The sequence below is a fragment of the Carcharodon carcharias genome, chromosome 7 (assembly GCF_017639515.1).
Source record: "Carcharodon carcharias isolate sCarCar2 chromosome 7, sCarCar2.pri, whole genome shotgun sequence".
NCBI lineage: Eukaryota > Metazoa > Chordata > Chondrichthyes > Lamniformes > Lamnidae > Carcharodon > Carcharodon carcharias.
Genome location: NC_054473.1, coordinates 182,521,007 through 182,537,497, shown reverse-complemented (window position 1 = coordinate 182,537,497; position 16,491 = coordinate 182,521,007). Strand labels below are relative to the sequence as shown.

General features: G+C 42.9%; 1 protein-coding gene across 2 annotated transcripts in view; it reads left to right on the top strand.

Moving 5' to 3' along the window:
• The window catches only part of cdh8 (cadherin 8), a 270,165-nt gene extending 254,758 nt beyond the window's left edge, over positions 1–15,407 (top strand). For both annotated transcript variants that reach the window (XM_041192408.1, XM_041192407.1), the window contains exons 11-12: positions 8,497–8,748; positions 13,608–15,407. In XM_041192408.1, the coding sequence (XP_041048342.1) occupies positions 8,497–8,748; positions 13,608–14,101 (746 nt within the window). In that variant the 3' untranslated portion in view covers positions 14,102–15,407. The remainder of the gene's footprint in view (positions 1–8,496; positions 8,749–13,607) is intronic.
• Positions 15,408–16,491: the final 1,084 nt, after the last annotated feature.

The window sequence follows — 16,491 nt, the reverse complement described above, 5'->3', positions numbered from 1 at the left end:
AAGTGTGTTTGGCACCTTGGATGATGAGAAGGGAGGAGGTAAAAGGGCAGGTGTTGCATCTCCTGCATTTGCATGGAAAGGTGCTGTGGGAAGGGGAGAGGGTGTTGGGGGTGATTGAGGAGTGGCTCAGGGTATTGCAGAGGGAATGGAACCATTTGGAATGCTGAAAGGAGAGGGGAAGATATTTTTGATGGTGGCATCATGTTGGAGGTAGCAGAAATGGCACAGGGCGATTATTGAATGCAGATGCTGGTGGGATGGAAGATATGGACAAGGGAAACACAAATATGGTCCTGGGAGGGAAGGGAAGAGATGAAAGCCAAATTGTGGGAATGTGATCCTGTCAACCAGGGTGGAGAGGATTCCTCACTTTAGAGAAAAGAAAGACCTATCAGAAGCACTGGGATTGAAGATGGCATCATCAGAACAGATATGATGGAGATGAGAAACTGAGGAATGGGAGAGATATTGTAGTCGAGGAACCTGAGGGAGTCATTGGACCTATAGTGGGAACTGATCCATAGTCTATCCACAGAAATGGAGACAGAGCAGTTAATGAAGGGCAGGGAAGAATTGAATACGGACCAAGTGGAAGCTGAGGGAAAGGTAGAAAATGAGAGCAAAGTTGATTAAACATTCCAGTTCAGGGTGAGAGCAGGTAATGACACCAATAGAGTCATCAACGTACAGGGAAAAGAGGCGGCGAGGGGGATTGAGTAAGACTGAAACAAGGAGTGTTCCACATATCCAACAAAAAGGCTGGCATAGCTAGGGCTAATGCAGGCATCCATAGCAATAACTTTGATTTGGAGTAAGTGAAGTTCAATATGAGGGACATGTTTAGCCAGGCAGAGGAGGATGGGGATTTGTTGGGCCTACAATCAATGATGAAATGGCGGTCTCTCAGAGTGAACTGGTCAGTGATGGAGGTAGAGAAAGAGTGGACCTCCAGGATGAAAAGAACATGATGAGGGCCAGGAAACAAAGACTATTAAAATTGTGGAGGATGTTGGAAGAGTTATGGATTTAGGTGGACAAGAGAAGAAAGAAACTGGAAGAAACCAACTCAAAAGGGCAGGAACCAGCTGAAATGATAGGTCTACCAAAGCCATTCTGTTTGTGGATCTTGGAAAGGAGATAGAGGTGGATTGTTTGGGGGTGGAGAACTATGAGGTTGGAGGCTGTGGAGTAAAGATCTCTGGAGTCAATGATATCAGTGACAGTCTTGGAAAAGATGGATATTGTTTGGCGGTATGGTCATGGTGCAGGAAGAAGTAGGAGGAAGTGCCAGAGAGTTGGCGTTCAGCCTCCTTTAGGTAGCAGTGTCAGCCTCGCCAGCAGGTTTCATGACTAAGTTAGGGTTGGACCTGAGATTGCTGCAAGTTCAAAGGGTTAGAGTGAGCGAAGAGAGCAGAAAAATCGAGATATCCGATGTCACACCAGCTATTCTTGATGAAAAGATATAAAGAGGGTAAGTGGGTAGAGCAATGATACCAGGTTGAAGTAGAATTCTGAAGATGGGAGAAAGGGTACACTGTGCAGGGGGAAGATTTCCAACAAAGAAGTGGATATGGAGTCCAAGGTGGTGAAAGAAAAACTCAACGGCATTACAAGCTCAAAATTCATTGAGGTGGAAACATAAGGAATTGAAGCTGAGGCTTTCACTGACCGCTTTGGGTGACTGCTTTGCAGAACATCACAAGTATGTACCTGAGCTTTTGGTTATCTGTCATGTTAGTTCTCCACACCATTCCCACTCTGAACTCTCTGTCCTCGATCTCCTACAACGTTGAAATGAAGCTCAAGGTAAGCTCAAGGAACAGTATCTCATATCTTGGTCAGGTACTCTGCAGCCTTCTGCATTCAACATCGGCTTCAACAGCTTCAGATCATAACCTCTGTCCCCTATTTTTAGCTTGTAGATGGCAGCTATATTTTCCAAATATACATCCTCTAGATCCATCTTTTGTTCCTTTACTTGTCCCATTGCCACCTCCTTTTGCCTTGCACCATAATCCCTTTTGCCATTTAACCTCTCCGACCTTCCATCCTATCACGGACCTTCTCACTTGTTCTTTCCCCTTGCCTCCCCTCCCCTCCCCTCCTCTATGCTTGCTTAAAACCTGTCACATCTCTTCATTCTTTCTAGTTCTGATGAGAATTTATTGACCTGAAACATTAATTCTGTTGCTCTCTCCACAAATGTTGTCAGGCCTGCTGAGTATTTCCAGCGTTTTCAGCTTTTATGTCAGATTTCCAGCACCTACTGTATTTTGATATTTTCAGCAAAGGGGTGGGAGTTATGCTACAATTAAATAAAGCTCTGGTTAGAACATGTATAGAGTACTGCATTCAGTTAGGTGTTCCTTACCTCAGGAAGGAAATGTTGGCTTTGGACTAATTAGGGTTAGGGCTAGGGTAGCACAGATTCACCCCAATTGTACCGAGCCCAAAAGGTTGTGCAGACTGGATTTATACTCCCTTGAAAACTGAAGATTAAATGATGATCTCATTTAAGTTTTTAAGATGATTAAAGAAGCTGATAGGGTAGATAGAGAGAAATTATTTTCTCTGACGGGGTGGGGGGGTTTGCTGGGAGAGACCAGAACAAGGAGGCATAACCTTAAAAATAGAACTAGCAAATCAGAGGTGATAAAAACAAAAACAGAATTACCTGGAAAAACTCAGCAGGTCTGGCAGCATCGGCGGAGAAGAAAAGAGTTGACGTTTCGAGTCCTCATGACCCTTGCTGCGGGTCACCTACAGATTTCAAATCTGAGACTGGTAGATTTTTGAGGGTTAAGCGTATTACAGTTATGAACGGGTACATGGATTTAAAGGAAGCAGATCATTCATAATCTAATTAAACAGTGGAAGAGGCTGGAGGGTGAATGGCCTACTCCTGTTTTTATACTCCTATTGTCAGGCAAAGTCAAATAGCCTCCCAACACCCTCTGTCTAGTTTAATATATGAAGAATGGCCATGTGGGAGAGTTACTGGAGACACAACTGTGCAAAATTGCAGTGAAAGAAAGCTTCACAGCTGAGATGATTCAATGTTTTAATTACTCCAATTAACCAATTATCATCACCTTTGGGAGAGAATTTTTTGTTGAAAAAATGTAATCACTGATTGTCAAAATAATGTGAAAATGAAAAACACAAAGCATTGGACTGTGGTGATAAGTAGCACAGAGAGAGAGAGAGAGAGCAAAAGTGAGCAAGTGAAAGAGAGAGAGAACTATACTGAGGGAGCTGGTGATGAGACACAGATAGATACATGAGGGGACAGATTGACAGAGCATCAGACAGAGTGAGGCAGTGAGAGAACAACATGTAGGCAGAAAACAAGACTTAGAGCAAGAAACAGTGAGAAGTATGCAATACAACCACCATAATTTTGTTGCAAATGTCAACCTTTACTTAGTGGATAGCGCTGTCACCTTTGACTCAGAAGGTTTCAAACTTGGGCCAGATCTTTTGGATTGTGGGGTTTCCCTTCTTGCCATCCAAGGCGTTGGTTGTGAACACACCATCGCTGATATTGGTGACCCAGCAGCCATTTTGTACTATTGTTGTTGACATCTTTTGATGATATGCTTCTATCACTGCTTGTTTGTCCCTACAACCACACCCCCACTCCACTTCTCTCTCTCTCTCTCTCCGCCCTCCACACACACACCTTAAACCAGCTTATATTTCAACTCTTTCTTGGACTTGAACTTTTTCTGTCAAAGGGTCATGAGGACTCGAAACGTCAACTCTTTTCTTCTCCGCCGATGCTGCCAGACCTGCTGAGTTTTTCCAGGTAATTCTGTTTTTGTTTTTGTTTTGGATTTCCAGCATCTGCAGTTTTTTTTGTTTTTATAGCCATTTAATGTTCCAATGAGCGTTAATTGGCTGGAGGCAGGACTTCCACCCTTCACTCAGGAGGAAGTCCCACCTCAGAGAGCTGCCAGCCAATCTGATTGGCTAGTAGCTTTCAAGCCCCTGCAGCGCCAGTAGCTGCAGTGGACAGGACTGGGACTGCAAGTGGTACCCTGAACCTAAATCCAAGACCAGGGAAATTTTAGGGGTCTCAGGGCAGGGAGGGGAGGTGAGGGGGGTGGGCAGAGGGGGCTTGGGGTTTTGGTGGAGTGGCCAGGCTGGGAGGAAACACTCAAAGGGGCCAGACATTTTGTTGGAGAGTAGGGGGTGGGGGTCATGGTGTTAAAAGGAAACCATTGATGTATGTGCCCCTCCCACCTTCCTGCCCAAGATCTGTGCAGGTTCACTTTTCAGGCCCCCCCCTCCCCCCGTCCATGAGCTTCTCCGGCCAGCCTGAAGATTGAGGCTCGGTGGAAAATGGCTCTTAAGTGGTCATTAATTAGTCATTTAAGGGCCTCAATTGGGGCAAAGGTGGGGAGGCCTAGGCCTCGCCCTCGCCTATCCCACCATCAAACTGCAGAAAGGTTGAGGTGGGTGAGAGCCCAGTGGGAAGGCCATCTGAAGAATTTTTCAGACACCCCTGCCTACATACCTGCCGGCGGGGGAATGTAAAATCCTGCCCTTGAGTACATAATCCAGTCTGGTGCTTCAAAACAGAACCGAGGGAGTGCTGCACTATCAGAGGTGCTGTTTTTCAGATGAGAAATTAAACTAAGGCTGTCATGGTGTAACCAGAGATCTAATAGAGGCTTATAGTATTATAAGAGTATTGATAGAGTCAATAGGGAAAAAGTATTTCTTGAGGTTGGAGAATTAGTCATGAGGGACTCTAGAATTCCCCCCTTTCACCTCTCCACCACACTCTACCTTCTTTTCCTCCTTTAAGCCACTCCTTTAACCAAGTTTTTGGTCATCTGACCTAATGTCTCCTTGTGTGATTCTGTGTCATATTTTGTTTTATAATGCTCCTCTGAGGTGCTCTGGGACATTTCCTTACGTTAAGGGTGTTATATAAATATAAGTTGTTGTTGCCACTGGGAGAGGTACAGGCAGTTGTTGGATCATGGAATACTTTGCCTCAGAGACTGGTTTAGTTAAAGGATACTGATTACTCCATTAAAGCATCTTTACACAAATAAATTGGATATTTGAAAAAGAGGACAATACAGCAGCATGCAGGAACTGTGGAGCAGTGAAACTAGTTTTGTATGCTCTGGTAAAGAGCTGGCATGGAAACAAAGGGCTGAATAGCCTTTTTTGATGTAAATTTTCTATTGTGTAGATGTGGAGACAAGCGTGATGAATGAGGTTGAGGTTCAAAACTGACAGGGATTAAACAGGATGTGAAAACTGTAAATTGTTTGAAAGAATCACAAGGGTGGATTCAGTGACAAGACACTGAATTTTACAGTGGGCTAAAAGAACTACAATTTTGGTCTTCCTATGGTTGAAATGATAGAAGCTGAGCTTCATCTAAGACGTGATGTGGACCTGTATTCTCATAGTCAGAGGTAACACAGAGGGAACAAGGAAAATGGTCAACAGAATGGATCCAACAGGTTGAATGGCTTCCTTATGTGTTGTAACCAATTCTAATTATTCGATAATGGGTGTCATTGGTATACAAGTGAAAGTTTATTCCAAGCTTGTGGCTGATAGTTTCAAGGGGCACCATGTAAATAAGGACGAGAAGGAAACCAAGCATAGATTATGATGGACATCAAAAGCAATGTCGCAGGAGAAGGCTTGATGTTGATGCACTGTTTACACTCAAATAGAAAAGCAGGAGGAAGATGTCATGGTTAGGCATGGTTATCAAATTCTGCAGGTAAGTCAAGGAGGAAAGATAGAGACAAGGCAAAGGACAGCTAAGGCTGCTTTGATGCTCCAAGAAATTGGTGTGGTTGGTGTTTGGAGAGATTGGCATTGAGATGAGTGATGACAATATGTGTAGGGGCCTCAGAGAGAAAAGTGAGTCTGGAGATGAGCTATCTTACAGCCGGGGAGGATGAGTGGGTCGAGGATTTGTTGAAAATCAGTGGAAAATAAAATGATGCACAGTGTAAAATGGCCTGTCAACTCACTATCACCCATTAACATGCCATTGTCAAAGACCAATTTCACCTGCTATTAAGATTCATATAGGCCAGCAGTGAATTTTTCAATTAGTTGCAATAACTAACAGTACCAAAGTATACACATCGGGCAAAATCTTGTGGAGGTGACAGGGTATAGCAGTGAGCAGCAAAGGTGACTTGATATCAAGCATCTAAGACATGAACAGAAGTTAAGGCATCTCTCTTTGCACATAAGGAGACTTCAAGGTTGCAGAATAAAAATTCCCAAACAAAGGGATGAGTTTGGATGCAGAGAAATTGTTCATTGTGGTTAAACAGTTCAAATCCCAGGGAACAGGAGATGAAAAAAAAAATAAGCATATAGGAAGAATGAAAGGAAGTTAGTGAGAATTTTTATCCATCAAAAAGCTAATAGAGTTGTAGAAGAATTTACCAGGAAAGCGTAATGAAGCAGACAGTGTAAATGGGTCAAGAGATAATTAGATGTAATCCTGAGAGGGAAGAGACTAAGAGATAAGGTGAGGATAAGAGTAGGTAGAACTGATTTTTCAGAAAGGAATAGAGTTGTTGGAGGTGAAAGTTGTCTTGAGCATAGAGCAGAATCAGGCAAGAGCAAAACAAAAGACTGTTCGGAAATTAAAATCTGACAGTGTAAACGACGGCTGGTGACATGCTATTGTCCATTTTGCGCTATCATTCAAGGTGAATTTTAACCCCCAAGTCCTTCCCGGAAAATTCCTGTGTCCTTGAGACTGTCCACCTCAGAGATTACTGATTACTCCATTCAAGCATGCGCAAAACACCAAAGCAGAAATTGGCAGCTAGTGAAATTTAAACTCAATTAATAAATCTGGAATATAAAGCTAGTTTCAGTAATGGTGACCATGACAACCATCACTGATTGTTGTAAAAACTCAGCTGGTTCACTAATGTCCTTCAGGGAAAGGAAATCTGCCACCCTTACCCAGTCTAGCTTATGTGTCACTCCAGGGCCGTAGCGATGAGGTTGACTCTTAACTGCCCTCTGAAATAGCCTAGCCAAGCCACTCAGTTCAAGGGCAATTAGGGATGGGCAAAAATGCTGACCTTGCCAGCGACGTCCACAGCCCCCAAAAAGAATAAAGGTATAAAAAAAAACTGCCTTTTTAAAAAAAATAGCATGAGGTGCCTACTAAACCACTCAGGCACCTCACATTAGTCCGTAGACATTTTCTCCCACTAAGTATATTTTCCAATTAGGAAATGGCCATGCCCCTGACTGCAATGGTGAGATGCTGTGTGACTTGTTCCACATGCTTGACTTTGAATCAAGTCAGAGGAGAGAGCTCGTTGGCCTTGGGTTTTAATTTGAAATGTTTTACACTTAGTGAAGCTACAGGTTTTAGAAAATTATTTTATGGGTGAGCGGGATCTGTTTCAAGGGCACGTTTAAACGTTGGCAGTCTTCCTGGGGCAGTCTATCGCTCCAGTTAGAGAGGAGACCCTCCAATCCCCTTCAAGGTACTCAACTGCACAGTAGCTGCTGGCAGCCTGACAACAAACAAATTAGATTTTTTTTTTTGAAAACCAGCTGAAAGAATTGTTTTATCGGTTGACTTCATTGTTAAGCCGGTCACCCTCTAATCAGTTTTAGTGATAAAGAAATCAAACATTTGACAGAAAGAAATGTGATGTGGATTATCAGATTAGATGCTCTGCAGCTGTAGGTTCCTGTGAAATGAGATCCAATAAACCAATAGGAAGATGTTTATGGTATGAATTTATATTCCCTCATTTTCATCCTTTGTTTCCTGAAGATAGTGATTTAAGCCACCCTCGGCTGCCAAGGTCCTAAACTCTGGAATTTTCAACCTAAATTCCTCCATCTCTCTCTCTCTCCTCCTCTAAGATGTGGCTTAAAACCTATAAGTTCAAGTCCCACTCCAGTAACTTCAGCGCAATAATCAAGGCAGTGCCAAGGAAATGCTGCACTGTCAGAGGTACAGACTTTCGGAGGAGCCATTAAAGCAAGGCCACATCTGCCCTTACAGATAGACGTAAAAAATCCCATGGCCACTCTTTTGGAGAAGAGCAGAGGAGTTATCTTCAGTGTCCTGGGCAACATCTATCCCCCGCTTAAGATCACAAAAACGGATGAACCGTTCATCATCACATTGCTGGTCGTGGGAGCCTGCAGTCTGTAAATTGACTGCCACATTTCTTACATTACAACCAGCACTACACTTCAAAAGTATTTTGTTAGCTGTAAAACACTTTTGGATGTCCTACGGCCCTGAAAGGTGCTATATAAATGCAAGCTTTTCTTTATTTAGCTGTCCTGATACCTCCTTATGAGGCTTAGTGTTCCTGCTATGTTAAAGATGCAGTCGAAATATAACGCTAGATTTTTGTCTGTCTCTATAGACTGCCTAAAAGAAAACTAATTGCGGTGGCGATGGAAATTAGCGCGGCCTGGATTTTCACTTGTCCGTTTTTTTTTTGGTCCCTCCAGATAACTCGGTCAGCATCTTGGCAAGACACAGTGGATTCAGCAGGCAGAAACAGGATGTCTACTTCCTGCCCATCATAATCTCAGACAGTGGGAGCCCGCCAATGAGCAGCACCAACACACTCACTATCCGGGTCTGTGGCTGCAGCACCGATGGGACCGTCCAGTCCTGCAATGTGGAAGCTTTCGTCCTGCCCATTGGGTTAAGCATGGGGGCTTTAATAGCAATATTAGCTTGCATTATCCTCCTCCTGGGTATGTATGAGTTTGAAGCATGCCGTATACGTGCGAACAATGGTATTGGAGTTATCAGCTGCAGGACGGTGATAGCACACTCACCCCTGAGTTTGGAGGTCATACTCCAATCGAGACTGGCACTTCAGTGCAGCACCAAGGGAGTGCTGCGCTGTCGGAGGCGCCACCTTTCAAATGTGACATCAAATATCTGCCCCCTCATGTTGACATAAAAGATCCAATGCCACTATTTCAAAGAAACATATGGGAGTTGACCTTAGGCTCCAGGTCACTTTTTATCTCAACCAATAGCACTAAGGCAGATGACTTAGTCATTATCTCATTGCTGTTTGTGGGTGCTCCAATGTAAAAAATGGGCTTCCGGGATTCCTACATTGCAACAATTAACTAAACTTCACTGGCTGTAAAGGATCTTTGGGATATCATGAATTCCTGACAGGTGTCAAATAAATGCAAGTCTCTTCTTTCTTTTTTCTTAAATCTAGTGATCCTGCTCACTCAGTGGGAAATGTCATTTGATGGCAATTAGAGTCACCTCCTCCTTCAACTTTCCTACAATCACCCATTAATTTATGCATCGTTGGCAGTGTGAGCCAATTTCTTGCTCTTTGGTATATCAAACAAATTAACTGCTGCTTTGTTGATCAAAGCCATCACTTGGATCTCTGTTGCTGCAATTATGACAAGCATCACTGCCCAATTTCACGGCACAGATGCACTTCTCACAGTGCAGGTCTTCAATAGCTTGAATATGGCTATCCTGCATTCCACATTTTGTCAGCAACTGGCTATCCATCAAGCAGGTAGGATGTGTCAGAGAATGAAGCCCTGTTAAAATTTCAGTGTGACAACAGATTCAAATTTGAATTCTCTATGTATGCCATGTTGCCATAGGGCCATGCATTGAAACCAAGCATAAGGTAATAATTTATGCATCAGCTTTGGAGTGACAATCAGTATGAGAGCGCTTGATTCTGAGAGCAAAAGCCTCCCAAGTTACTAGTGTTCAGATGCAACCCTGGACAGGGAGCACCAGTGTTCTGTTTGGCCTTCGGGGGGGAACCAAGCCCAATCTTGTCTTCAGCTGGTGTCCAGGCACCAAGCACTTTCCAGCTGAGATTAAAGTGGGAACCATGGATGATGTTTCCTTTCTCTCGCTAGCCCAGGAGCACTCAAGCCAGTTGTGGTGCTTTATCACCGCTGTAGTTGAGATCAGGTAACACAGACTTAGGATCATTTCAGGACTTCCTGATCTATATCTTCCAGTTCCATATTTCTTTTATGGAAACTCTTAGTGTGTGTGTTCATCATACTCTATCTCTGCACTAAAACATATTTGCAAAGAATGGCAAGGCAATATTAAATAAGAGACAAGAGAGTGTTAGCTGTGGCTCAGCTGGTAACAATCTTGCCTCTGAATTTCAAGGTTCCAGTTTCAACACATATTCCTAGACTTGACACATCAAGGCTGACACTCCAGTAGCCCTCTAAGGCAGTGTTGCAACATCAGAGGTACCACTTTTTGGATAGATTGAGGCGCCATCTGCCTGCTTGGGTGGATGTAAAAGTTCTCATGGCACCATTTCATTCATTCATGAGATGTGGGTGTTGTTGGCTAGACCAGAGGCTATTGCTGATCCTTAATTGCCCTTGAGAAGGTGGTGGTGAGCTGCCTTCTTTTGAATCGCTGCAGCCCATGCGGTGTAGGTACACCCACAGTGCTGTCAGAAAGGGAGTTCAATGCATTTGCTGTCCTTCTCCTTTTTGGGGGTGGAGATGGTGAGAACGGAAGGGGTTGACAAAGGAGCCTTGGTCAGTCCTTGCAGTGCATCTTGTAGATGGCACACACTGCTGCCACTCTGCATTGGTCGTAAAGGTAGTGAATATTGAAGGTGGTGGATGGGGTGCCAATCAAATGGCCTGCTTTGCCCTGGGTGTGCAGAATTTATTTAATCTTGTTGCAGCTGATTTTATGATTCCCAGCTGATGTTATCACTGGACAAGCCTGATCCCAGGGCAGAACCCCAGCTTGATAGATCCTAACTTTTATTTGTTTGTTTAGATATGTGGAGAGGGGCTACTGAACAGAATCACCAGAGTCAGCTAATTAACTTTCAACAAAAGCATAAATCATTTAATAAACAGGAAAAGATTAATTATATTACAATACTGTTTCACCCACACCAAACCTTTACAGATATATACAAATTTATATGGATAACACAAGTTACAAAAGGTATCTTATACTCCAATGTTCACAGAAAGTACAGTCCATGCAATCACTTGGCGACCTGTGGTCAGGCACACCACACTCTGAAACCAAACAACAGATGCCTCCTCAACCAGATACTATGGATCTCTCATCAACTCCCCCCAGACACTTGTCACACCATGAGCCAACCAGTCTCACTGAACTCTTGTCTTTCACTTGAGGGTTTCAAATCTCTACTTTCCAAGAACTCATCTTGGAATCTTCTCCCAAGCCGACAGTGTCTTTCAGATGCTTTCCGCAAAGGTTCACCTCCAGGGCTTTGAACTCTCCTCCAGATGTTCCTCTCTCCTGGACCACATGCATTCAAGCTTACTTCCATGTGCTCTCTCTCACTGTCTCAGCCATCAACAGTATATCACTGCTTTGCATGCCCATAGCAAAGAGTTACAGAACTTCAGCTGTCCCTTTGGACCTTCTGACTTCTCACAAGCCTTTATCTCTTTAAGCTTGAAGCTTGGAGCCTTTCTCTGCTCCTCACTCTTAACTTCACTCTACAGGACCTTTTTCTGGGTTCCTGTCCTTCCTTTGACTAGAAGGTCTTCTTAGGACTTTCTCCTGTTCCGCTCCCCTGGATTTGGGGACTTTCTTCTTTAGCTTGGGATGTGCTATCTGAACCATTTCCTCCAGTCTCTCTCTGGCAGCTGCTTTCAACCATCTTTTGCTTAGGACTGGCTATCTGCCCCTCCTAGGTACAGAAGATAGCTTCTTGACAGCTGAAAAGACTGAAATAAACTTCAAAACTGCTGTTTCTAGTTTATTCTGTGTGTGTCTGTTGGAGGGACCCATCCCTCTGGACCCCTATTGCTAGGCAAATGCCCAGTTTTTCTACTCTTGTGTTTGCTTAACTTCTCTTACAGTTGTAAACTCTCATTAGAAATGCAGGCAACTTTTAAAGCGAAACTAAAACTCAATTTTACCTTTTCCTAACACAGAGGTACAGAAATACAAATCAAAATTAAACATTAAAGCTAAAACTCATTCTTAACGCTCGGAAATACCAATGTAACTTACTTAAACTATCTCTATTTCCTAATGCTGCACTCATCCAGGCAAGTGGGAAGTATTCCACCACACTCCTTACTTGTGTCTCGTAAATGGTGGACAGGCTTTGGGGAGTCAGGAGGTGAGTTACTCGCAGGATTCCTAGCCTCTGACCTGATTTTGAAAAAATCGGGGGAGTTATACCTAGTGTCCTTGCCGATAATTATCTCTCAGTCAATAAAACAAACAGATTATCTGGTTGTTTGTCACATTGCTGTTGTGGGAGCTTGCTGTGCACATTTTGGCTGCCACGTTCCCCACATTACAACCGTGACTACACTTCAGAAGCTTCAGAAGCTCTGTTCCAGAGCTTGAACCAGCTAGGAGTGAAATCATTCAGGAAGCACTTTTCACAAAGGATAGTGGAAATCTGGGGCTCTTCCTCCAGGGTTAACTAAAATCCTCAAGAACGAGATTGACAGATTTTTGTTAGGTAAGGGTAACGAGAGCTATGAAACAAACGCAGGTAAATAAAATTGAGTTTCAGATCAATCATGTTCTAAGTGAAAGGTGGAACAAGCTCAGGGGCTGAGTGGCCTGTTCCTACGTATAACTTCAAAAGCGTTCACTTAAAATACACTTCATTGGCTGCAAAGGGCTTTGAGACATCCTGTGGTCATAAAATGTAAGTCTTTCTTTCTTCTTTTTAGAGTAGGATGTAATATTTTTGCCCATTGCAGAATTTGAATCATAAAATAAACAATACAGCTACAAAAATTTAACAACACTGATTCATTCAATGCACTTTCAATAACTGTTCTTTCCCAGTTAGACAACCAAGCGATCCTTCTGATCGGTGGGTGTATGTGAGAACCAGTTGTGATACTTTGCCATTGAGACTAGATGGTTCCAAGTACAAACCCTGAACAATGCAGAGTTACCTGACCCTGGATCCATGATTAAAATGTTCCTGATTGTTGTAAGTGTGCATAGTTGGACAGTGGGACAGACCGAGATTGAGTTGAGTTGCTGTGCATGCTGTGGTCAAACATACTGCCGACCCTAATACAAAAATCAAAATATGACAGATCCTGGAAATCTGAAATAATAAGCACAAAATTTTGAAAATGCCCAGCAGGCCAGGCAGCATCTGTGGAGAGAAACTGAGTTGAGGTTTCATGTCAATGGCCTTTCAACTGAATCTGCTACCAACCCTTATTGTCTAGGTTCCTATATGGGAAAATGGACACTTGGACAAGGTAGCTGAGGAACTGCCAAAATCCATGGAACCACAACATGGGAAAATAAAAGACTACAATCCATTATAAGAACTTGCAGTCCACCTGGGTTGTTCCACAACAATTGCGTCCTATTTGGCCCACTCACTCAAAATCCATCCAATTGTTCTTTGAGCTTACGCATTTTATCTGCTTCCATTGCCCACCTGGGCAGTTCATTCTCACCGAGCATCTCCAGGAGAGGGGGGAGTGAGAAGGAAACAGAGAATTAATTTATGGGGGGTGGGGAATGAAAACAAAAAGGAAACAACAATTAAATTAGTGTGCTCCATTCTTGGATTAATTGCTGTGTTCTGCTTTGTTCACAGTTATTGTGGTACTCTTTGTAACTTTAAGAAGACACAAGAATGAGCCTCTTATTATCAAGGATGATGAAGATGTGAGGGAAAACATCATTCGCTATGATGATGAAGGGGGTGGAGAAGAGGACACTGAAGCATTTGATATTGCCACTTTACAAAATCCAGATGGATTCAATGGATTCCTGCCTCGGAAGGACATCAAACCTGATCTGCAGTACGTACCCAGGCAAGGCCTCCCTCCTGTCCCTAACGGAGTTGATGTGGATGAATTTATTAACGTAAGGCTTCATGATGCCGACATCGATCCAACTGCCCCTCCCTACGATTCCATCCAGATCTATGGCTATGAAGGAAGAGGATCAATAGCTGGCTCACTGAGCTCACTAGAAACAACATCAACAGATTCGGAGCAGAACTTTGACTACCTCAAGGAGTGGGGCCCGCGGTTTAAAAAACTCGGGGATATGTACGCAGTTGGAGAGAGTGACAGAGAAACTTGACTCCCATTTGGAATTAACAATTGTCCAACATTTTAAAGAACAGTGGTGTATAATTATAGGGTTGCCAATTATTAACAATGGATAAGCTGGCCAGTCTTTTAGATGCAGTCAACATTAGCTCCTTTCATCCTTGAAGTCCAGCTTATTGTAATATTGACTAAAAAAAAATGCAGATTGTATGAGTGTTTTACTCTTGTGGAGTGTGGATTATGTGGATTGTTTAGGCAGGTTTTGGTTTCCTGGTTCTTGTATAGACTATCATTCAAGCGGAGGACACGCTGGGATCTTACAGTGCTTCCTACATGGTTCCGTACTGTGGTTTTTCTCTGATTGCAGACCAAGATCTTGCCGAGCCAACGTGAAGCAATATCAATGTCTTTTTCACGGAACTGATGAAAGTAACCAAAGGAAATGAAGGGGATAGCTGTGACAGGACATCATAAAGCTTTGAAACCAATACCAGCTCCTTCCCCCTGCAGTAATATTAGCTGAGGTGTAATCGAGTGTTTCTTTGTGATTGGTGGTCACACAAGTAGACACAGTGTACTCTAACAGAGTGCCCTTAGGCTTCATAATATAACCATGGTCCATATCCATTCCAGTCAAAAGTGTGCATCTAAAAGTAGGCGGCAAGTAACAACAGCAGAAGCAAAACGTCAACTCAGGTAGGGGATTCGAGGATTTTTACACACACACATACACACACATACAGAGATATACATACACACACACACACACACGTACACACAAACACACACACACACAACAATCAAATCTTTCTTGGGACTTTAAAAACAATCTTTCATGTTATGTACAAATATTAATAAAATACCTGAGACACTCTTGATGAGAACTTGCTAGAAGAGCAGATGATTTGAAACATATGGCAATGCTCATTTTAGGTTGTGTACAGTACTTGCATGCACAGGTCTACTGGCCCATTGTCAGTGAGCCAAGTACAAGAGCTGGAATGGAACTGAAATCATGTGAATATTTGAATTCCAAATCTTTAGATACACGCTCATTACACAGTACAGTAGCGGTGTCAAACATGTGCTTATTGTGCTTCACTGTGTAATTTGAACAAAAAAAAAGAAAATGATTTAAAAAATGTTTTTTGTTATGTATATATAAATTTACTGTTTACTTTTGTGGCTTTTTCTTTTTGAAAATTGTACTTTGGCTATACACGATAGCTCTTGCACACAAATTTGATGATAACAGCACTGAAAGCTACGTGCATTGCCAATTTTTAATGGGAAATATTACATTTCAGAGTAGATATTGTATATTACAATAGTCTTACGCACACAAAAAAGAGCCCTTATTAATTTTATACGTTGCTTTAATGCTATTTACTTGTATGTTTCAATTATTTTACTCCATGTATTGTACATCAGAGGAACCCCTGTATTGTTTCCTACTTTGTGAAATATATTTTTATAAATATTGCAGATTATGTCTCTATTTGTTTTGCCAGTAAAGCCTCTGGTTAATTGTTACCAGCTTCCCCATTGGTTCAGATGACCCATAGTGTTATAGAGAAAAGGGCTTTTCTGGATTAGTTAGTCTAGGTAAAAGCAAGCTTGTTCTCTGTTAGATACTTATCCCTTCCTTCTTGCTAGCCTTCAAATGCCCTCAAACACAAGCTTTGTTGTCTTCTGATATTTTCTCCATCATACTGTGATTATTTATCCTCTCTACGTCCCTCTCAACTTTAAAATGATAAAACATCCACTGCACAGGTACATTATCAAACAAAAAACAAAACTGAACACTAAGTCCTGTTAGGCCAGGTGATGGGAGGTAGATCCTCAGGAGGAAGAGAGCAGAGAGGTGAAGAGAGGGATCGAGCTTGGCGGGGGGGGAGGGCAAGGCAGTTGCAGGCAATGGTGGGTGATTAACATTGGGAATTAGTTAGCCGCTCATGAAGAAGTGCAGATATCTTGGAAGGGCGCAGGGTTGGAGGAGGTTCCAGGGATAGAGAGGAGCGAGGCCATGGAGGGATTTGTAAACAAGAATGGGGATTTTTAAATTGAGGCGTTACCAAACTGGGGGAACCATTGTAAGACAGAGAACACAGAATTGACCAGTGAATGAGCTCGGTGTGAGCTATTCCTTTACCCAATCTTACACACACTTCTGGAGTTTTGCTACCAAAAAAAAAATTAAATTAAAGTAACTGTCTCACTCAGTGAATAATGTGAGTATAATGCAGGAATGAGAAGATGTATTATTGACCAGATGTGTTCACTACACACTTGTCTTCCCACTTGTCAACTCTCTTGCTCGCCAACCCTCCCTCTCTCCTGCTCACCGCATCCCTCCTCGAACATCCCACTTGCAGCGCCTCTTGCGCCCTTCCTCCCTTTTGCCACCCTGAGCCCTCG